Source organism: Hemicordylus capensis, chromosome 9 (assembly GCF_027244095.1).
Source record: "Hemicordylus capensis ecotype Gifberg chromosome 9, rHemCap1.1.pri, whole genome shotgun sequence".
In the NCBI taxonomy this organism is placed as follows: Eukaryota; Metazoa; Chordata; class Lepidosauria; order Squamata; family Cordylidae; genus Hemicordylus; species Hemicordylus capensis.
Genome location: NC_069665.1, coordinates 10898819 through 10923012, shown reverse-complemented (window position 1 = coordinate 10923012; position 24194 = coordinate 10898819). Strand labels below are relative to the sequence as shown.

At 45.1% G+C, this 24194-nt stretch overlaps 1 protein-coding gene across 1 annotated transcript; it reads left to right on the top strand.

The window, feature by feature from the left end:
• The first annotated feature begins 6076 nt into the window (after nt 1-6076).
• Nucleotides 6077-24141, top strand: LOC128334137 (uncharacterized). Its single transcript, XM_053270451.1, has 5 exons — nt 6077-6662; nt 9767-9943; nt 11489-11695; nt 19323-19536; nt 22140-24141. Exons 1-5 carry the CDS (start codon nt 6189-6191, stop codon nt 22316-22318), a joined length of 1251 nt encoding a protein of 416 aa, XP_053126426.1. The 5' UTR covers nt 6077-6188; the 3' UTR covers nt 22319-24141.
• The last annotated feature ends 53 nt before the right edge of the window (nt 24142-24194 follow it).

The following is a 24194-nucleotide window of genomic DNA, read 5'->3' as shown; positions in this document are numbered from 1 at the left end:
TCCAGAAGATCACCATTGTACTTCAGTTGTACTGAATTTTACTTCAGCAACATCTGAAGGACCACAGGTTGGAAACCACCGCTCTAGATAACAAGCCTCTACAACTAGTAATCCACCGAGCTGAATGCAGCCCACCAACCAGGTCTTGCAGCCTACCAGCTGTGTACAAGCCCCTTCCCCCTGTTTTTGAAGTTCTGGGGTTGCAGCAAATCTAGGAGACGTCTAAAGTCACTCTATATACCGCCTATTTGCTCTGAAGGGTCACAAGTTGTGTGATGCCTTCTATATAATTTCCCCTTCCACTTGATTGGTTGATTAAGTGCCGTCAAGTCGGTGTCGACTCTTAGCGACCACATAGATAGATTCTCTCCAAGATGATCTGACTTCAACTTAGCCTTCAAGGTCTCTCAGTGGTGTATTCATCGCTGTCATAATCAAGTCCATCCACTTTGCTGCTGGTCATCCTCTTCTTCTCTTTCCTTCAACTTCCCCCAGCATTATAGACTTCTCAAGGGAGCTGGGCCTTCTCATAATGTGTCCAAAGTATGATAGTTTGAGCCTGGCCATGTTTGCCTCGAGTGGAAATTCTGGACTGATTTGTCCTATGACCCATTTGTTTGTTTTCCTGGCTGTCCATGATCTCCTCAAAAGTCTTCTTCCACTAGCAGGCTTTATATGAAGCTGCTTTACACTGTGTCTGCACATTGACCCGTCTTGCCCAACACTGGCTGGCAGCGGCTTACTAGGCACACGTACTGTTATACTGCCTGAGTTGCTCTAACGAGAGGTGCTAGATATTGAGCCTGGGATATTCTGCATGAAAAGCATGAGTTCTGTCATGTGAGCTATGGGCCCTCCCCAAGCAGAAGACCTGCCCGTCACTGGTCCTACCTTTGCCTCTTCCCTTCATTTCCTGCCTTTCCCTAGTTCCTTGGCCCCTCCAATCTTATCTCTTGATCCTCTGTCTATCTGGGCCACCTTTGGGGATCTAACCTCATCTTCCCTGTTTTACCTACAATCTGGCCTCCCCGCTTGATTAAACAGCTCAGTCCTTTCCCTGGAAAATGCCTAATTCAGCAGAGATTCAAATTTTCTTTCCCATCCCAAGACATCCCATCTCCTCTACAGGGGCACACAGAACACTCCAGTGCAGATACTTCAGTAACAGGGGAAAGTAGCAAAATGATATCATCTCCCGTCTAAATCTGATTTTAGGTGATGAAATTTATGTAAATCTTGCCAAGTATGGTTCAATTGCTGGGAAAGTTTGTCAGAAGCTGGTAGTTTCATCCGTTTAAATTTTTAGTTTGAGTGGGAGTGTTATTATTAGTTAACCTCTAACCCAAACTGTATTATGGATTTAAAATTATTTTCCCCTTTTTGTTTCTCTTATTGAGATTTTGTATAATTTCTTTTTTATGTTTGACTTTCCACTTTCTGATCAATGATCGAAATAAATGATTCATGCATTCATTCATAGCATCTCCCATGCAGAAGATGCTATGAATGAGGAGAGCTGGTCGTGTGGTAGCAAGCATGACTTGTCCCCTTAGCTAAGCAGGGTCTGCCTTGGTTGCATATGAATGGGAGACTAGACATGTGAGCACTGTAAGATATTCTCCTCAGGGGATGGAGCCGCTCTGGGAAGAGCAGAAGGTTCCAAGTTCCCTCCCTAGCAGCATCTCCAAGATAGGGCTGAGAGAGATTCCTGCCTGCAACCTCGGAGAAGTTGCTGCCAGTCTGTGTAGACAATACTGAGCTAGATGGACCAATGGTCTGACTCAATATATGGCAGCTTCCTATGTTCCTATGTCCCTATGTCCTCTGCACTGACTGAACAATGTACAGCCGAGTCCTAAGTCATTTTCAATAGGTCTTACTCCAAATCACTTAAGGAACAGTGGTTGAGTCCCTTGTCCGCTTTTGGACCAAGATTCTGCTTCTACAAAGACCAGAATTTGGTCTTATATCTCTCTGATACAGAGATATAGTATAACCTTCTGGCATTTTGTTTCCATACACATTAATGCATGGGTGCATCTCTTGAGCACCTATATATTCTGAAAGCAGCAATCAAACTAGCCTTTATCCTCAATAGATAACTAGGGTCTCAGTATAGAGGTGTATGCCTGTAAATAATCCCTCCTGTTTATTAAAGGGCACAACTCTCCTTCCACAAATAGACCTCTTCCCTAAAGCAGGTTTTCATTATTAATCTGTTTCCCATGATCTTGCAAGAGGATACTGTGTTCAAAGAACCATATGCTGAAAGAAAATCAATGCTCTGTTTTCAGCTGCGCGGACGTCATTGACAGATGATGAAATGTCTAACTTGTTGTCCACTGTAGAGTTGGTTGTAAGTCCATTCGAGTGTCCCATGTCTGGAGGAAATTACAAGGCAGTCCCATCCCAGAATGTTTACTGGACTCCCGGGTCAAGGGAATTGTGGGAAGGAGACCTGGAGGATGTTTTGCTGGATAAAATCTGAGGTATTACATTTCACTTGGTTTCCTAGGAATCAAGTCTTAAATTTCTAAGGCTCCCAGTACATCAAGACACAACAACCAACGTTAGGCCCCCTGTTATCTATCACGGCTAAATTGTCTGTCAAAACCCATGCAATATAGACTGCACAGTTTGTGAACTGATGAAAAGAGAACATGTTTGCTACACGTACCCTTGAAAACATATTTCAGTGCTAAACAGTTTTCCCTCTATCAGGGATTCTGAGATGCTGTTGACTACAACTCCCAGCATCCACAGCTGCAACAGCCTTTGCTTGGGGATTGTGGGAGTTGTAGTCAACAACATCTGGTGCCAAGTCCTCCACCTTTTTGCCTGTTTTCAAGCCAAGGAGGAATTTTTGAACAAAAAGCAATACTCTTGTTATGCAGAATTTAATGTTTGTCTGCCTGCTATCAATATAAAATATACATAGCAAAAAAGAAAAAGAAACAAGGAACCTCTCTCTGAAAAGTAACTTCCCACTGCGCTTTCTATCTCAACATTCTTTTTCTCGCGCAAAATTTACATACTTTAATAAAGTTATTATTTAAAAGCACAAGCTGGAAGTCACTGCAGCAATTGTGTGTTATGGAGTGTGTTGGTGCATGGCTGTGTGGGGGAACCAGGTAGTCAAGTTCATATTAGAGAGAGTGAGTAATTAAAGAATGCTTAGCTGTGGATCGTGAAGTGCTTCGGTTCCACCACCACTTCGGGGCAAGGCCAATTTTCACCAACTCTTCCTTCATGCTGTGTCTCCTGCTCCAGGAGAGTTCCCAAATCTCAGGAACAAAGATTAAAGGAGGAGAGCTGGTCTTGCAGTGATGAGCATGAATTATCCCCTTTGCTAAGCAGGGGTTGCTCTGGTTTGCATTTGAATGGGAGACTACAAGTGTGAGCAGCGTACAGCTTTTCCCCTCAGGGGATGGAGCTGCTCTGGGAACAGCACCGGAATGCTTGCATGCAGAAGGTTCCAAGTTCCCTCCCTGGCATCTCCAAGAGAAGGCTGAGAGAGACTCCTGCCTGCAACCTTGGAGAAGCCGTTGCCAGTCTGGGTAGACAATATTGAGCTAGATGGACCAATGGCCTGACTCTGTATTTGTCAGCTTCCTATGTTCCTAAGACATTTTCAGGTTGCACAGGGGGCTGCAGAGGTGAGAAAGCAGCATTCTCTGAGCGGAACTCCTGTTAACTGAGTAAACAGGGAGCTTTTAAAGTGGTGGTTCCCTTATATTTAGCAGGCGAAGAGCAACTGTCTCTGTTCTTCACTAGCACTGCATCATACCAGTGGCCATTGCTGGTGTCTAGGGCTGTGTAAAGTTGGATTGGTAAAATTGGACATGTCTAGTTTTACCATATTTGGAGGGGTTTGGAGAGAGTCCAAACCCAAACTTAAACACCCCAATTTAGGTTGGACACTTTTCACAAAAATTGGGCAGTGAGAGGTGTTTTCCCCCTCCTTTGCAATTGCAGCTGGTGTGTGGGGGGGGTCCATCTTCTGCCCTCTCTGCCTGCATGCATGCATGCATGCCTGTGCATAGATCTATCTTTTACAACTTTTTAAGAAATTCTTAAGACAATTTTCCACTCACAAACAGCCAATTTCCGGGCTCCTCCTGCAATGCTCTGATTTTACATCACTTTCTGTTGGATTATCTGTTCCACTTTCCCTGTGACTCTCTGGTAGTGTGTAACTTTCCTTCTGGGTTCACAGTTACTTGTAAAAAAAATTGTTCAAGTTTTGCCAACTCTGACTTGATTTCAACCCCAAACGCATCCCCTTTCCCAACTCTGACCATGACTTTTGGAGGGGTCCATAGGACCCTGAACCAACATTTGTGGGGCCAGATGAGATTGGATCCAACCCAATCCTGGCTTTTAGGTCTGCGCTCAGGCCTACTGGTGTCTGCCTTGTGTTTCTTTTCTGATTGTGCACTATTTGGGGACAGGAAACCACCTTAGTTCTCATTTTATGTAAATGTCTTTGAGAACTTTGTTGAAAAGTGATGTATAAATATTCAGAAGAAGAACAAGAACTCCACTCACAGAAATCAGGATCTAAGCTTTAGTCAATTCATCATATGCGGGTTTGTCAATTAATTGCTTAATCTATCAATTAAATCTGCATACGAGTAAAAACAATATTTCTGATGCAAGAAGAATGCTCTCTTTGTAGATGTTGCACACATGGGTTCTGGCACCACCTTAGAAAAGGCACCCTCCCTCCTGCCCCTTCTAAGGGAAAGAAATGGAGGGTACCTCTATTCAGTTGGTGCTTGCGACCTGCAGTTTTCAGAAGCATCTACGTTTAATACGCCACCTAATGGCGCAGCAGGGAAATGACTTGCCTAGCAAGCCCGAGGTTGCCAGTTCAAATCCCCACTGGTATGTTCCCCAGACTATGGGAAACAATTATATCGAGTAGCAGCAATATAGGAAGATGTGGAAAGGCATCATCTCATACTGCACAGGAGATGGCAATGGTCAACCCCTCCTGTATTCTGCCAAAGACAACCACAGGGCTCTGTGGTTGCCAGGAGTTGACACCAACTCGATGGCACACTTTACTTTACTTTATGTTTAACACATTTATATCCCATTCTTCCTTCAAGGAGCCCAGAGTGGTGCATATGGTTATTATGAATATTTATATACTGCACTTCAACCAAAATTCTTTTATGAATATTTATATACTGCACTTCAACCAAAATTCTCATAGCAGTTTACACAGAAAAATAAACAACACCTAAATAAGATGGTCCCCTGTCCCCAGAGGGCTAACAATCTAAAAAGAAACAAAAGTAGACACCACAGTAGACGCTGGAGGGACTTTTATTTATTTATTAGAAAAATTTAATATACTGCCCACTCCGAAGACAGTGCACAAAAACTCCGGGGTTGGATTCGATCAGTTGCTCCCCCCTGCTAAATATAAGACAATCGCCCCTTTAAAAGGTGTCCCTTTGCTCAGTTAGCAGCAGTTCTGTTTATCCCCACAACAACCCTGTGAGGTAGGTTAGGCGGAGATTGAACCTGACTGGCCCAGAGTCCCACATGAAATTTCAGGGCTGAAAGGGGGACTTGAACTCGGTTCTTCCCAGCTCTGGTCCAACACTCTAACCGTTTGCACTACGCTGGCGCTCCTATCCGCAGCCTGATTCATTAAGGACACCTTTATAGCCTATTTACAAGGTGTAAAATATGACTCAAGTTACAGCCCCACTCATTTCTGAGTAGATGCAGGCAGAGGCTTGGGTTGCAACTCATCTTTCTGAGAGTGAGTGAGTATATATCCTTCCAAAGGAGCGATGGTGGGGCTTCCCAGCCCTGTCAGACCTCAGTGACAAGCTGCTTGAGGCTGCAGCGGCGCCCTTTTTTTTCACCTCCTGGCTTTCCAAACCCGTTCCCTGATCTCCTCGCCCAGGTTCTTTTCCTTTTCCTTTGCTTGTAACCGTCCTCCCACCAGGAAGCAGGAAACCTGGCGTGGCCAGCGCCTGTGGTTCCTCTTCTCCAATCAGATCGGGAGCCTAACTAAAGGGCGGTGGGGAGGGGAAAGGGCGCAGGGACGGAGCTGGGGGCGCTGTTGCTTCTGTCCCGCGGCAGGAAAGCACCGCCTGGGCGGCTGCAAGGGGCTGGGCTGCAGCCGGAGCTGGCGCTGCCAGCAGGGACCAGCAGCGGCAGCAGCAATGAGAGAAGCAGGGCCCGGCACCACGGAGCCTGCCTCCTTGCGAGCCCAGTACCAGAGCCTGGCCACCGAGGCGGTCCTGAGCACGCTGCTGGCCCTGCTGCTGTACGTGGCGCTGAAGGTGAGCGTGGACGGGATCCGCCACTGGAGGGCCAAGGTGCCGGTCTTGGTGGTGGGCGCCGGGCCGGTGGGGCTGGCGGCGGCGCTGGTCGCTGTCCGCTCGGGCAAGGTGCTGACGCTGACGCTGCTGGACGAGCGGCCCCGCGCCGCGCTGCTCTGCCGACCCCAGCAGATCGCCCTGGATCCCCGCAGCGTCCGCTTCCTGCTGGGCCTGGGGGTGGACTTCGACAACGTGGAGGGCTGCTGGGACCGGGAGCACTTCTTCACCAAGATCGGCGTCTTCCAGGAATACCTGCTCAGCCTCCTGGAGCAGCGCAAGCGGCAGCTGGGCATCCGGATCTTGCTGGGCACCAAGGTGAGCCCGTCGGGGCTGTGGCGAGAAGGGAGCGGGTCAGGCGGCGTTCCAAGGAGGACCCCGGGTCCCCTCCCCAGCGGCACCCCTCCCAATTCCCTTCATTGCTTCCCACAGTCAGAGGTGCCCTTACCCCTGGATTCAGAGCCAAAGTCCAGGTTTTTATTGAAGTTTTTGCAAAATTATTCCCCCCTCCCATGGGAAATAACAGATCCTGAACTTAATGAGAAAGCAATGTGTCTCCCTCTCTGTCCAACAAAAATAACATGAGTTCCCATTTACTTTTCTCAGCCTTATATATCCCTATCCTAAAGACATTTATTTGGTGATGAGCCCTTTTGGGTCATGCTAATGGGACAAACATCTAACTGAGGCTGCAATCATTAATACTCCCACTTGGGAGTATATCCCATTGAACTCCATCCCTTAAGGGGAATATCTTACAGTGCTCACACATCAAGTCTCCCATTCATATGCAACCAGGGCAGACCCTGCCTAGCTAAGGGAACAAGTCATGATTGCTATCACAAGACCAGCTGCCGTATACTGAGTCAGACTCTTGGTCCATCTAGCTCAATATTGTCTACCCAGACTGGCAATGGCTTCTCTAGGGTTGCAGGCAGAGTCTCGCTCAGCCCTATCCTGGAGATGCCAGGGAGGGAACTTGGAGCCTTCTGTATACAAGGATGCAGACAGATGCTCTTCCCAGAATGGCCCCATCCTCTAAGGGGAATATCTTACAGTACTCATACATGTAGTCTCCCATTCAAATGAAAACCAGGACAGACCCTGCTTAGCAAAGGGGACAATTCATGCTTGCTACCCCAAGACCAGCTCTCGTCCCTGTAATGTCCTACAGTATCAATGGGGCTGACGTCCAGGTAAGAATGCACAAAATTGTGGCTTCAGCTGGAATTTTATTTATACATTGCCAGTCTGTGTTTAGAGCCCCAAACAGAAGTGTGAGCCCACAGTTCTGAATATACATACTAAGCCCCATTGGACACATACTGCTCAATGTCCCATGGGCATTAGGGGCACTGCAGGAACTGTTGTTGCAAGCTCTTAGCACAGCATGCGCCCAGTTGCACAAGAGTCCTCTTGTGAAAAAGTTGGAAATTGTGCAATTGCAGTCGCACAATGGTACGGCCATGATTTCCAATCACACAACTACAGTGGTGCCATTTCCAACTTTTGTGCAATAGGCCTCTTGCACCAACTGCAAGAGCCAGTATGTGAGCGAATGCATAGAAACATGCATAAGATTATCTGGTCAATTTCAGAGCGAACACAAAACCAATAGATCCAACGGGGGAAGCAAGCTCAGTGACTCTGTTCAAAATCGCTGGCAATGAGTCTGCACCAGCCATGTGCCCACTTTAAAGTGCACAAACATCCCATAAGTTTAACTCAATTACATGCATTCTTTACGTTCACAATTCATAATTGAATTTCATGCTGTCTTTAGAGTCAAAGTAGTACATAGACTGGAGCCCTGTCTAATCAGTAAGCTCACTTTAGTTCAAAGGTGCATTGGCTCAGAGACACCATCCCCTTGTTTACTTTAGCAGGCATGACATTATGGGCCTAGTGTACTTCCGTGATTACATTAGGCAATAATGAGTTCGTACTGAAGCATTCTGTAAATCTGAGCAGTTAAAGCAATTATCATTGTGCATATTTAGTCAAGCAACTGACTTGATAAACTAAAACAAACAAAGTGCAATAGGCTAAGATTAAATGTACTAAAGAAACCATAGCTGCCTCTAATTAAGCTATATACACCATGCAAGGCAGTATCACAAAGGCTTTCCTGGAACTGTAGACATTTCAGAGAGTTCACAAGAAGAACTTGTTTCCATTTTCATCAGGCATGTCTCATGGCCAGATCCTATATACTCATGCACACAGGATAATATCTTATCCAATGTCTTGCAATTTAAGCCAGTATTCCACAAGCATAGTTCTGTGTTCAACATACAAAAGGGAGTGCTCCTAATTTCAGTCCCAGTTAGAATCCCCACAATCCAACATTCTGCCCCCATGTGCATCTTGGCTTGTTTCGTGCTAGGATGCTGACCTCAACTATGGTCCAAATTTGGACTGTTAAGTTGTCTTTGCTAATTAATTACACACTAATTGTGTGATGGGGACTCATTTAGATTGTGCCCCTTTGGGCACCAGGAGCCATCTTTAGTTATTTATTTTCCAAGCCCGCCCCCGCCCCCCCCCCCGGCATCATCTCCAAGTAGGGTCGAGAGAGACTCCTGCCTGTAAGCTTGGAGAACCTGCTGCCAGTCTGTGTAGACAACAGTGAGCTAGATAGACCAATAGTCTGACTCAGTATATGGCAGCTCCCCGTGTTCCTATGCTTCTTTTGACATCAGAAATAAGTCTGAAAATATGAAGGCAGTGGGACATGTTGAATTTGACAAACATATACTCCAAGAAATATCTAGAAAAGTCTGGAAGGGATATATTTGTCTCTTCCTGGAACTGGAGTGTGGGGAGAAGAAGAGATGTATGCCCCAGTGTATTCCCAGGTCACTCAGAAAGCTGAAATTACCACCACTAGTACTAGTACAAAATAATAATTTATATACCACTTTTCAACAAAAGTTGTCAAAGCAGTTTGCCTGTGTAAATCCTGAGCCAGACAGCCTGGCCCTCGCCCTTGCCATCCCCTGAAGTGGCTCCCCCAAAGGGGCGACCCCCTTTGGTGTCCCCCATTTGGTGTTGCCCCTTCGATGGCAGGCCTGCTGCCACAGGCAGTGTTCCTACAAAAGACCCAGAGCTGGGCAGATGGTACCAGGAACTGCTGAGTCATTCATCCTGGCCCCAGCCCTGCATACTTTCCCACAGATGTTCCACAGAGGAAGCAGGCCACAGCCCAACAGGGGAAGCAAGGAGCAGGCAGGACTTTCACCCTCCGTTTCAATGCCTACTGGTAGAGAGGTGGCAACCGGTCTGTTTCCTTTGCCCTCTTTTCTTTTCCCCACTTGTCTTGTAGAACAGAATGCATTTTAAGGGAGCTATGTGCATTATCATTTTCTTGTAGCTTGTCACCATGCAGCATCCACTAGTCAACTGCCCAACCTCTTTCTTAGTTTTCAGATGATTTTCTGAAAAAGAATTTGGCCTCTGATTGGCCAAAGATAATTGTCCTGGCCGATGGATCCTGTGGAGAATCCAGCACAGTCCTTGGAATCAGCCCTGAGTACATTGTGGAATCTTGTAATGCTTATGGAGCAAACGCTGTCATTGAGAGACCAGATCAGAGACAGGTAATTATGACCAAGTGACTTAACAATCGCAGTTCCTTTCTTCTTCAGTCCTTGAACAGCTACATTGCAATTGGCTTGGCTGCATTTAGGGTCTAGACCAGGGCAAGTCAACTTTGGCCCTCCTGCAGATGTTGGCCTACAATTCCTATAATCCCTGGCCATTGTCCACTGTGGCTGAGGATTATGGGAGCTCAAAAACATCTGGGGGGGCTATGTTGAGCAGGCCTGGTCTGGACCAATGGTTCCCAACCAAGGTTCTTGCAGATGTTACTGAACTACAACTCTAATCATCTCCAGCCGCAATAGATTTGTCACTGGGGATGGTGGGAGTTGTAGTTCAGCAACATCTGGAGGAACCCTGGTAGGGAACCACTGCTCTAGATCTAGAACTCTAGAACTCTGGTCTAGCCCTTGGACTGGTCTAACATCTCTACGGAACACACACATCTTTTTGGCCTCTGTTCCCTATGACAGCTAAATTGAATGTCCATGTCCGTGACTGTACATCAGTACCACCTGCTGGAACAAGCGAAGTGGTAAACGCATCACACAGCTCATCAAATGACTGGATGACTGCAGCTGAAGACAGGAAGCTAGACGTTCAGTTAGATGGCCAGGTTTTTTTCACTTGACTGAAATGGGCCATGGATTTGCAGCTGTTACAATATACCACATTCAACTCAAGTTAAAGGCAGCAACGTCTGCACAAAGAGCATAGGCACTGATCAGCTAAAAATAAAATTAGCTTCTCCAAATAGATTCTTTTGTATGTGTTAATTAAAGTCGATCTCTAGACTGCTAGACAGTGTCTTCCTGTCTGCTCTTCAGATGAAATGATTTTTTAAAGGATAACAGAGAACCTCAGCAACTCTCCGGAACTGGAGCTGAGTCCATTGGCGTCATTCTAATGCAATTATTGGAATGACCCTGCAATTAGTCTCAAATAGGCACCACTCTTTTAATGTTTTTACAATAACCAGAGCATTGTTTTCAATTGGGGAGCGGGCAGATTCACCAGGGACTGGTTCAGACAATGATTGGTTTAAATTAGTTTTAGGGTTGCATGTAGAGCGGTCCTTCAGAACAAAAAAAAGAGCCTTCCTAAAATCAGATATGTACTCTATGCTTTCATCTATATTAATATAAATCCCAAATATAATATATTGGCAGTCTGGACCCACAATCTATATACAGTACTCACTTTATAAAAGATAGGTAATGTATGGTCATAAACGTTATCCAAGAAAAACATGGATTAATCAAAACAGTATCTATCTGTCTGTCTGTCTGTCTAATCTATCTATCTATCTATCTATCTATCTATCTATCTATCTATCTATCTATCTATCTATCTATCTATCTCAACCTAATGGCACAGTGGGGAAGTAACTTGCCTAGTGAGCAAGAGGCTGACGGTTTGAATCCCTGATGGTATGTTTCCCAGACTATGGGAAACACCTATATTGGGCAGCAGCGATCTAGGAAGGTGCTAAAAGTTACTTTGGTTCCCCCCACCTCCAAATCTCTTCCTTTTACATCTCATAGGTACCAACACCAGAGATCCGTGCACATAGCCTGTACTTTGATCTGTCTGCGTATGGCATGGATATGTCTGCTATGGGTCAGGAATCTCCAAAGCCTGGATTCCATCTGAAAATCTACGGGACATTTCATGACCGTTACCTGGCTCTGGCCTGCCCCGCTTCAGATTCTAAAATTGTGAGGTTCTTACGCCACACACTCAATTCCTCAGTGAGTATTCTGTGTTTTGTTCCATGTTGGGGAGTCCAAAGAGAAGAGTGCTTTGTTTTGTAAGTGCGGGTGTCCTAAGAGACAACCTGCTTCAACACTGAGCAAGGGGAAGAGAGCTGGTCCAAGGGATCATTAGGGAGGGGACTGAAAATAACATGGCTAATATTATAATGCCCTTATACAAAACTATGGTGTGCCTACACCTGGAGTACTGCATACAATTCTGGTCACCACATCTAAAAAAGGACACCTTAGAACTGGAGAGGGTGCAGAAGAGGGCAACCAAGATGATCAGGGGGCTAGAGCACCTTTCTTATCAGGCAAGGCTACAACGCCTGGGGCTATTTAGTTTAGAAAAAAGACGACTGCGAGGAGACATGATAGAGGTGTATAAAATCATGCATGGTGTGGAGAAAGTGGATAGGGAGAAATTCTTCTCCCTCTCCCATAGCACTAGAACCAGGGGTCATCCCATGAAATTGATTGCCAGGAAATTTAGGACCCACACATGGAAGTGCTTTTTCACACAATGCATAATCCACTTGTGGAATTCTCTGCCACAAGATGTGGTGACAGCCAACAACCTGGATGGCTTTAAGAGCGGTTTGGATTGCTTCATGGAGAAGAGCTCTATCATCGGCTACTAGTCAGAGGGCTGTGGGCCACCTCCAGCCTCAAAAGCAGGATGCCTCTGAGTACCAGTTGCATGGAGTAACAGCAGAAGAGAGGGCATGCCCTCAACTCCTGCCTGTGGCTTCCAGAGGCATCTAGTGGGCCACTATGTGAAATGGGATGCTGGACTTGGGCCTGATCCAGCAGAGCTGTTCTTATGTTATCTTTGCTAAGCAGGGTCCACCCTGGTTTGCATTTGAATGGGAGACTGCACGTGAGAGCACTGTACGATCTTCGCCTTAGGGGACGGGGCCATTTTGGGAAGAGCACCACTGCCACCACTAGTGGTAAGGTACCCTCTTGCCACCCGCCACCCGACCACCATTAGAAGTATTTTAAAGGCAGGGCCCACCCCCCATTTGTAAAGGGGAATCCTCACCAGGTTTCCCTTTACACACACACCCTTCAAACCACCGAACTGGTTCTGAAGTGGTTCAGTTCGAACTGGGGTTGAACTCAGTTTGAACTCAGACTGGCACCCCCTTTTGGGGGCCCGGTCTGGTTTGAGTTCCAACCAGTTGAACCGGTCCAGTTCGATACGAGCTAGATTCGAGTAGAACCAGTTCCTCACATCCCTACTGTCATTCATTAATCTAAACATTTGAATGCCTTTGGGTTGTTTTCTCTTCAGGCCTGAATAATTGCTCTTTGTGCACATGTGTTCACAGTGTGGTACAGTTCATGCACTCTGCCTATATATGGATGAGTCATGAAAAACAACTCTGTGTTTCATTGCTAGCCTGCTTGTTCAAGAAAACACACATGTGGTTACCATTTAAGAGGTGGTTATGATCTGTTCTTCCAAGTGAGGTGTGGAGAAGTCACAGGCCTTGCACTCAGCAGACATCACAATTTTGCAAAATCTTTCCAAACGCTAGGTTGTTAAAAAAGCACACTTGCCAGGAAAAGAGAGAGAGAACCAGCTGCAACTTGATTTTTTAAAACGTTTCTGACATAATCATAGTGAACATTATGTAACAGGCACAAACAGGTGTAAACTCTTAAAAAAACACTTATAGGAGAAGAAATAAATTCTGAAGTGAGGTTCTTAACTGAACCTCAAAGCTATGCAGTTAAAACGAAAGCATAAAAACATCCTTGGTGTATCTTCATAACCATGGGGACTAGAAACTTGGCTTTTTAAAAGAACAGCTTCTTTGGGTTATCAAAAGGCCATCATATTCTGTGCTGTGTCATATATACTTTTCTAGGCATGGAGGATACCCATTTTAGTTGTACTGATGTTGGTGCTTCTACTCTATATAGACTCACATTTCACATTTCACTCACATTTCATAGACTCACATTTGTTTTTTGACCTGCTTTTAGGCTATCTTCTAGTGAAGTGTTCAAATCCAGTATTGGATATGGTTTCTGCACCCTTAATCATGGGGTGGAAGAGAGACTATCAGGAGGTGCAGTGGCTTTTTGATATTTTTGGCTTGAAATCACTGGGTTCTAGAGATGACTCCAAGGGGTGGTGGTTTTCCAGAGTATTTACTTGGCCTCTTTTGAACAAAATTGAACAGGAAGTCAATTTTAACTGAGAATTTAAAGGTAGGTGCAGGTGATTCAGACAGCCGAATCACGTTTCGGACAGCCGAATCACTACTATCTAGTCCAGCATTCTGTTTTCCCCACAGTGGCCCAGCCAGATGCCTCTGAGAAGCCGACAGGTAAAAAGTGAGGGGATGCCCTCTCTCCTGCTGTTGCTCTCTTGCAACTGGTATTTAGAGGCAATGTTCCCCATAAGCTAGAGGTTGCCTATACCCTCAGACTAGTAGCCATTTAGCAGAAATCAGTGCGACCAGGTTAATATAGCTATATCTATATACATGCACATGTACGTGTGTGTGTAGATAGATAGATAGAGATATATAGATATAGATACACACTGTGTGTGTGTGTGCGCGCACACACACACACACACACACACACACACACACACACACACACTTATATAAGATACTTCAGAGTTCTGTTTCCAAAGATCAACAGACCAGGACTTCTGATTTTCACTATACAACAAACAGCAACAACAACAACAACAATATTTATATACCACTTTTCAACAAATGTTTCCAAAGCAGTTTACATAGAGAAATAATAAATAAATAAGATGGATCCCTGTCCCCAAAGGGCTCACAATCTAAATATGTTGTATATTCCAAATATATTGGAATATAAAATAAACAAAATAATAAATAAATAAAATTATCTATTGGAATATAAATAAATAAATAAAATATACTAAATATATTGTATTTCCATGGCAATTATTGATATATTTAAGATTTTAAAGAAGGTTCCCCCCTCCCAGATCTACATTAAAAATGCAAATTAACATATTGCAGTGTCTTTACAATTGATATTTGGGAGTCTGGCAATACCTTTTTCCTATATGCAAATATACATGAGAATTGTCTGAAAATTATAACTAGATGGTATTTAACTCCAATGAAGATAAGTAACATTTGTAAGACCTCAGACAGTATACACTGGAATTGCCAGGCAGAAGTTAGAACTTTCTCCCATATGTGGTGGATTTGTGACTAGAGGCAAATAAAAGAAAATAAATTACAAGCAGTTGAACATTAGTATTTTATTAGATTATACCAAGAATGTCTCCATTTTTCAGCGAGAAATTATTTCATATATGACTACTGTTGCATGTATATGTTTTGCTAAATAAAACTACATCTGTTCCATCTGCTACTGAATGGAAAGACAAATTGTATGAAACAGCTGTAATGGCAAAATTAACAAACTATGTGAGAATGAGAAGGTAGATCATTTCTTTATGGAGTCGGTTCATTTTTATTGGCAAAGCAAATCACACTCCTCAACAGACTTGAGACATTTAATATGCTGCTATAAGGCTGAGTTTATACATAGATATCTTCATATTTTTTTTGTAATGAAAACTGATTTTTTGAAATGAAATAAAATGTATAATTTAGGAAGTGTAAATTAATGACAAAACGCCTACAAAAGATTTCTCCAAATTTCACTAAACATGGCCTAAAAGATGCGGAAAAGAGAGATGTAGGATTCTTCCAGAGGCAGCTCTGTTCAAAGTGACCTTTGGATTATTGCTTGGTTTATAAAATATGGAAAGGACAATAATTAAATCATTTACAAGCCACTAAACAAATCACTTCTAGTGATCAGAGCACCTGGCAGGAGCTTCCTCTGTGTATTTACACTCAGTGTTGGCCTTCAACATGCTGATCAAAAAGGAAATGTATGTAATCATTAATAAATCATTAGGAGCGATATGCAGAAAATTAGCAGCATGCAAAGCATTTAGTACGGAGGAGGAGAACTGGTCTTGTGGTGGCAAGCATGACTTGGCCCCTTTGCTATGCAGGGTCTGCCCTGGTTGCATTTGCATGGGAAACTACATGTGTGAGCACTGTAAGATATTCCCCTTAGGGAATGGGACCACTCTGAGTGGGGGGGTATCCCTGGATCCACAACGGATGGGAAACAGCCTGCTCTTTGCTTTCCCCTCTTGCCTCCTTGACTCAGCAGCAAGCTGCAGGCTCCTGGGAGTGTGGGCTGTATTATTTGCACAGGAGCAAGAGAAAAGGCATGCCGAGAATGTTTTGTGCCCCTCCGCACATGTCCATTTAGTCCTTCTGCAGCAAATATATGGAGCAGGAGAGAGGAGGAGGCGGGGGGATGTCAGATGCGAGGGGCACGTCTGATGCCAGATGCAGGGTGTGTGTCTGGGGCTGCGCTCGTGGCCCCTGATTGGTGGTGGCCCGGGTTCTTTGAACCCATTGGCCCAATTGTGTCTCCACCCCTGGCATAGTGGGGAAATGGTTTGACTACCAAGCCAGATGTTGCCGGTTCGAATACCTGCTGGTATGTTTCCCAGACTATGGGAAACACCTATATTGGGCAGCAGCGATATAGGAAGATGCTGAAAGGCATTCTGCGCGGGAGATGGCAATGGTAAACCCCTCTTGTATTCTACCAAAGACAAGCACAGGGCTCTGTGGGCGCCAGGAGTCGACACCGACTCAACAGCACACTTTACCTTTACATTTTACCTTGACAACAGAACTCCCTTACACAGAGAGTTCAAAGAATGTGGATTTCTAGCCTAGACCTCTGTTTGATATATTTGCTGTCCATGCACAGAGAGTTTTGGACACATGTTCATTCAGACATGAGCTCCACCACCTGCAAGTGTTACAATTCTAGGAGGACTGTGCTATTAGTTCTTTCTGATGGTGGACATCAGTGCATGCTGCCCAAAGATATTGTTTTCCTACCAATCTACTATTAAGTTGATCTTTGGCTGGCATGTTTTGGGGGATTTATTTTTTTTAACTTCCTCATCTATCAGTCACACTGAAATTAGGCCTCTGCCTACTGGAAATGAAGCTTGAAGTATAAGGGCAGCCCCTGATAACTATTGCATGGTGATTGCCTGCATATTGGTAGACAATAATTAACAAGGGTTGGCCATGGAGAGCTTGTACTGAAGGGTTTGTTCAACTAGGTTAACCTGTAGGAACAAACATTGCTCGTCATCAAGGACATTATGGCTTCAAGTGATCATGGATGCTGGACTTTTGATTTACAAGGTGCTTTATTGTTGCTGCTGATTCTTACGTCAGAGAGAGAGAGAGAGAGAGAGAGAGAGTGCATCTGGACCGGAGTGTATGGAGCAGGGGTAGGTGATCTTGACTCCCCAGGTGTTGTTGAACTACAACTCCCATCATCCCCATCCCCATTAAATTATGGCTGGGGATGATGGAGGTTGTAGTTCAACAATAGCTGGAGCCTGGAGGGTCAAGGTTGTTTACCACTGGTATGGAGGAGAATCTACTTCCTGTGTTACATCAGGGGTTCCCCAACCTGTGTTCCTCCAGATGATGCTGAACTACAAGTCCCATCACCCCCAACTGTAAGTTATTGTGGCTGGGAATGATGGGAGTTGTAGTTCAGTAGCATCTGGAGGACCACATGTTGGGAAGCGCTGTGTTACATTATGCCCATGAGGAAGGTAAAGAGCACGTGTGTGTTCCAATAGGCACAAAGGATCATCAGCTAGATAAGGTTCTGAACTGGGCAGGTAGCTTTTCATTTAGCTGTACATCTTTATTGCTGTATTTGGTTTGGTGGATGAGGACTGTGGGCCTTGAATCCACAAAGGTGGCTGAGATGATGGGGGTTATGGTCCAGCACCACCAGGGGAGTTGTGTTCCCTTTAACAGGGGTCCCCAGAAGTTGTTCACTACAATTCCCAGCATCCCTAGCTGCAATGGCCTTTGGCTGGGGATTATGGGAGTTGTAGTCAACAACATCTAGGAATTCCTGTTAGAGGGAACACTGCTGGGGATCCACGCTAGAGAATCTTCATCATGAGCTGTTTCTGAAGCTTCACTTAGGTTTCAAAATTGCTGTGCTGATGTACAGGCTGCTACTTGAGAAATGCCGGCCCATTTCTCCCTTGGGCGTGCAGAACCTTTGAGTGATGATTCTTGGGATCCTGCTACTTAAACTCACCATGAAGATAAGAACATAAGAACAGCCCTGCTGGATCAGGCCCAAGGTCTAGCTAGACCAGCATCCTTTTTCCCACAGTGGCCCACCAGATGCCACTGGGAAGCCCACAGGCAAGAAATGGGGGCATGCCCAGTCTCTTGGTGTTGCTGCACTGCAACTGGTATTGAGAGGCATCATGCCTCTGAGGCTGGAGGTGGTCTATAGCCACCAGACTAGTATCCATTGATAGACCTGTTCTCCATGAACTTATCTATAAGAACATAGACATAAGAACATATGGCAACTAATTTCAGTGCAATCATCTTACAGAAGAAACTGATCCCCAGGGATCCCTCGAGGAGTCAGCTGAAGGAGAGGTGACCAGCTCTGATGGATCTAGGGAGCTTTCATCAGGGCCAGAGATCCTAGCCAGAGTGTGTTTCTCCTCCGAGAGAGACTCTTCTTTTGGGTCGGAGTCGCAGTGGGACCTGAAACACTGGTGATCACCACATCTTGTGGCTATTCAAGTCAAGTCAAGTCAAGTTTATTTACGGTCAAAGACCAGAAATCAAAACCTATGTACAGTAGTTTGGTATAATGTCTCAGCATAACAAATAAACCCCACGTTACATGAGCTAGTCTACTATCTGATGCCTAACTTTCCAAGCCACCACACAGACCTTTGCGACAATAGTCGTTATCTCCTTTTTCTGATCAGAAAGCAAATAATTAACATAAAATATGTCTGGATAATCGACCAATAGTGGAGCAACAAAACATTGACGAAAGTCCCCATAAAGGGAACAATAAAGTAAAATGTGAAAAATCGATTCCTGATCTCCAGAGTCACACAGGCACAGCCTCTCTTCTGTAGGAATCCTTCTGAACCTACCCTCCACAGCAGTAGAAGGTAATCCATTAAGTCGGGCCAACGTGAACGTCCTGCAATATTTAGCAATTGTGAGATTGTTATAGGGCTGTAGTCTCAAAAAACCTTCCTTGGGGATTAAAGACCAATCAGTTTGTGCCTCCATATCATATATCTGTTGTTTTAGTGTCAATCTTGCATGGATGAATCCCAACTTCGGCAGGACATCTAAGCGAAAGCCATAAAGGCTCAGTTTACGAAGAGTTAACCATTTCCAATGGGAGTTAAAGCTATCCATGAGGGTGAGATGAGCAAGGCCTATAGGGAAAAAATGTAACTTCAGCCAGTAACTTAAAATGGAACGCCACACCTGGGCCTCCACTCTAGGAATCTTGCAGCCATTAATTTCATGAAATCATGATGCATTGTGTGAATAAGTATGTTCTCGGGCCTACCCTGAACCTTCTGCCAGTCATCCCAGTACCCACATGCATATGCACTGGTTCCTTCCTGCATAGCTTTGTGATAGAGTTTCTGTGTGGCTAGAATGTTTCTGACCTCGAACAATGCTCCTGTTGCCCATAGATAATGAAAAACATATTCCACCAGTCTTTCAATGCCTACAAGATGGATATAGAGCCCAGAGTGAATGAACTGACTCTCCATCACATCCAGTGTAGTCGCCGGCTCTTTGAAATCATGCTGTCCCATCGACGGGTCACTGCGGCTTTCATTGAGGGAGACAATGTTGTCGTCACGGTGGAAGGAGAAGCAGCCAGAGTGCTGAATTTTGACACCGGTCAGTTTTTCCATTTTTTAAAAAAATCTCTTCATTATTTTCTCTTCATAAAAAAAGAAAGTGAACATTTCTCTTCTTTCTGAACTTATTTACTAAATCTGTACATATCTGGATAGAGTTAGGGATGTGCACGGAACCGGTTCAATTGGTGGGCAGTTCCGCCGGTTCGACGGCGTGTGTGTGTGTGTGTGCATCTTAAAGGGCGGGGGAGGGTGCACTTGCCTCTCCCGCCACATTTCCCCTGCTGGTGCTCCGTTTTGTTAAAACCCCTCAGGGTGGCAGCGTATCTCCCTGCTACCCCGTCACTGCATCTCCTGGAAGTAACTGGAAGTAACAGATGCACCTGTGCATTCTTGACACAGGCACATGCATGTCGTGCCCATCGCACACACGCGCACATGCACACTGTGTGCGCACCCACCCACAATGTATGTGCGCTTGTGCCTGGTGTGTGCAGATGTGTCTGTTACTTTCAGTTACTTCCGGGAGACGTGGTGATGGGGTGGCAGGGAGGTACGCTGCCGCCCTGAGTGGCTTTAACAAAATGGAGCACCGATGGGGGAAATGTGGTGGGATTGGTAAGTGCACCCCCTCCCCATACTGTCGAACCACCCCTGCCTGGTTCCGTGCACATCCCTAGTTAGTGTGCTGGACTAGGACTGTGGAGACCCGAGCTGAAAACCCCATTCAGCCATGATACTTGCTGGGTTACTCTGGGCCAGTCATTTCTCTCTCAGCCTAACCTACTTTACAGGGTTGTTGTGAGGAGAAACATAACTATGTACATAGTTCCTTGGGCTCCTTGGAGGAAAAGCAGAATATAATTTTTTTTTAAAAAAAAGGTCTTCTTGAGCCAAATGGATTAGGCCAGGGGTGTCAAACTCAAATTTCATGGTGGGTCGGATTTGATTCTGAATCTCCAAGGGGCCACACCCACCTTTCACCACCTCATGCCACCTTCTCGCATCCGCCTTGCACCTTCTCTCTTCCTCCTCCGCTACCCTTTTCCTTTCTTCCTCCTTGTATCCTCTTTTTACACTAGAATATGCTCAGGGGAAGGTTGGGTTTTTAAAAATAGAAATGTTGAATAACATACTTCCCCATGACCTACAGAGGTCAAATTTTGCATGGACAATCCTGCCACTTAAATTCACTGAATGCAGTACATTTTACACCAGAATATGCTCAGGAGGTGGTTCATTTTAAAAAAGAAATTCTGAATAACATATTTACCTGTGACCTGCAGATACCTCAGCCAACCAGATCCCCAGCTTTCCCTCCCCAGCCTCCCCTTATTGACCCCTCCACTGACTCTGGGTGGTTCACAAACAGTTAAAACACAAAAGTAAAAACCTTAAAGCAATTTAAAACACAGCTAAATTAAAAGGCTTGGGTGAAAAGATAAGTCTTTAGGGACTTTTAAAAAGTTATCAGAGATGGGAAGGTTCTTATCTCAATAGGTAGTGCATTCCAGTGTCTTGGGCAGCAACTGATAAGGTCCATCCCTGAGTGGCCGCCAGATGAGCTGGTGGCAACTGCAGACGGACCTCTCTGGATGGCCTCACAGGGAGATGGGGATCATGAGGGAGAAGATCATGGGGATCATGTTGGATTAAAACTCCCACCATCCCCAGTTACAAGTTATTGCCCATTGGGGTGATGGGTGTTGTAGTCCAATAACAGCTGGAGAGCCTCAGATTGCCACCCCTGGGCTAGTGTGATGGGTAAAGGCGAAGAGAAGAGGCTGTAACAAGGGGAATGGAAGAGTCCCCTCTCTATCCATCCAATTGACTGGCTGCTACCTACTATATGCAATCCTTAGGGACCAGTGTTCCTTCTAACAGGGATTCCCAGATGTTGTGGACTACAACTCCCAGAATCTCCAGCTGCAATAGCTTTTGCTTGGGGATTATGGGGGTTGTAGTCAACAACATCTGGGAATCCCTGTTAGAGGGAACCAATTAAACAGGAAAAATTATAACAGATGCTAAATCTCCCAAGATAAGGACTGAGACTACGGGTTCAGAAAAGGCACACGGTCTGTCTCGTCATTCTGCAACTATAACAAACAATCTGTCTTCATCAGACCCTTCAGACTCTGAACAAGGATTTAAGTGTATTTTTTCCAATCTATGTCATGTAAAACAATCAACAAGCTTACACACACACACAGAGAGAGAGAGAGAGAGAGAGAGAGAGAGAGAGAGAGAGAGAGAGAGAGAGAGAACATTACATAATATCACAAATATCTCATACACTTTAGCTCCCTAGAAAATCAGGTTAATACACAAATGTAACCAATCCAGTATAATGACCCAGATGAATCTAAGCATTTTATGAAAAAAACCAAACACATCTTCCCAATGCTGAATATAACAAGCAGGCAAGACTTTACCAAAAATTTCTTTGAGTAATAAAATTTAAATAATGATAATTATTAAACATGATAATAATTAAACCAAAGCTTTAACCCACCCTATATCACTCTTGGTTTGTTTATAGTATACAGAACACTGAATGAGTGTTTTTACTTTGCAAACCTGGCTAGCGTTTAGTCAGCTCACAAAAATAACATTATTTTCTTCAACCTCACCTTCTGGCAGGCTGTGGAGTTAATCTTGGACTAAGAGGTTTGGAGTCAACAGAAGAGTTGATCTATAAGGTGGCTACAGCTGTGGATCAGAATGACATCTTCGAAGCACTGGCGGCTAAAATCCAGCATTCGAAGCAAGTTGCAGAAGATTTTAAGCAATATGGATTGTTTGCGACTATGTTTGAATGATCAGATGGGACATAACCACAGGAGAACTACACGGGTTCTGTACTTTATTGCACATAAGCACAACTGAAAATAGCCTTCTCTTTCAAAAGGAAAAAAAAGGTGGGGGGGACCAGTGTTCTCTCTAACAAGAAATCCCAGATGTTGTTGACTACAATGCTCATAATCCCCAGAGGGGCATTGAGGTAATTTTGGAGCCTGGACCTAAAGGCCTTTCGAGCCCCCCCCCCCCCCCCGCCTGCAAATTAAGCATCATCATGCTTTGCCAGGCAACCACACCACCCGGGACAGACTAAAGAGGATTTGGGGGCCCCCAGGAGCTGTGGAGGCCCTGGACTTCAGTCTGGAAGTCCAGGAGTAAGAGTGCTTCTGATAATCCCAATTCCCAACCAAATGCCATTGCATTGCCAGGAAATCTAGAACCACCAACAAATGGAAGTACTTTTATACACAATGCATAATCATCTTGTGGAATTCTCTGCCACAAGATGTGGTGACAGCTAACAACCTGGATGGCTTTAAGAGGGGTTTGGATAACTTCATGGAGCTGAGGTCTATGAATGGCTACTAGTCTGAGGGCTAAAGGCCACCTCCAGCCTCAGAGGAAGGATGCCTCTGATGGTACTCAGTTTCAGGGGAGCAACAGCAGGAGAGAGGGCATGCCCTCAACTCCTGCCTGTAGGCTTCCAGCGGCATCTGGTGGGCCACTGTGTGAAACAGGATGCTGGACTAGATGGGCCTTGGGCCTGATCCAGTAGGGCTGTTCTTATGTTCTTATGAGTTGCAGTCAACAACATCTGGGAATCCCTGTTAGAGGAAACACTGGAACCTAGTATTACTACTGATAACAATAACTCACTTGTAAATGGGCTCAGGCCATAATACATAGCATGGCTGACATCGTGCGCAAAATTACGTATGCATTGCAGTCCATTGGCACAGTGGTGCAAGAGTGCTTTTTGGGCAGGCAAACATTTCGCAAGCACAGTGGCACAACTGTGTGGCCATGATTTCCAATGGCTGTACTGTGGCACAACTCCATTTGCACCTTTGTGTACTTGCACAAGAGCTCTCTTGCACAACTGCACGAATGTGATGTTGCAATACGCATACTCCTTTGTGTCATATGGCAGTCCCTGTTTTCAAATGTGGATCTCCCAATCACTTCTAGGTGATTTAACATACCCAAAGGGTGTGTAGCGAAAGCAGGGACGGACCCTCTGTCTTACCGGATGATCTGTTTGCCATAGCCCTTTTCCTGAGGCCCATTTCTGATATCAGAGCACAGTGGGGGGCGGGATGAAGAGAAGACTTGGGTGAAGGATTTGAAGGACTGCAGGCATAAGAGTACTGGTACAGGGAGAGTCACCCACATGTCTATTTAGTGCTTTAAATTGCACCCTCGCCCAGAGGTGCCCAGAGGGTGGCCGAGTGTGACCTCTGCTTTAGATACAGAGGGAGGAGTGGGAAAAGAAATATGTGGGATGGGAATATGTGAAGCTATGTGTTGAAATGTGTGTGCTAATGCAGATTGGCCTAAATATACCTGTTTTATATTCTTACTTTCTTGTGAGTTCAGTTGCTCTTCGTGTCCTCAGGAATCCATGTGTTAAAAATACTGTGTATGTATTTTTAATGGTGTGTTTGTGTGTGTTTGTGTGTCTGTGTTCGTGCGCATAAAGGTGTCCTTACCCCAGGGCCTCCACACCCGCTGGGCCCCCAAATCCTCTTCAGTCTGTCCCAGGTAGTGTGGTCACTGTGCTGCTGCATGTTGAAATGTTTCTGCTAACGCATATTTGCCTAAATATACCTGTTTTATATTCTTACATTCTTGTGAATTCAGTTGCTGTTTGTGCCCTCAAGAACCCACGCATTAAGA

Excerpts from the sequence above, each read along its gene's own strand:
- LOC128334137 (XM_053270451.1), top strand. The coding sequence starts at position 6,189 with ATGAGAGAAGCAGGGCCCGGCACCACGGAGCCTGCCTCCTTGCGAGCC. Across the intron at positions 6,663-9,766 it reads GGATCTTGCTGGGCACCAAG|TTTTCAGATGATTTTCTGAA; the intron begins GTGAGCCCGTCG and ends CCTCTTTCTTAG. Across the intron at positions 19,537-22,139 it reads AGTGCTGAATTTTGACACCG|GCTGTGGAGTTAATCTTGGA; the intron begins GTCAGTTTTTCC and ends ACCTTCTGGCAG.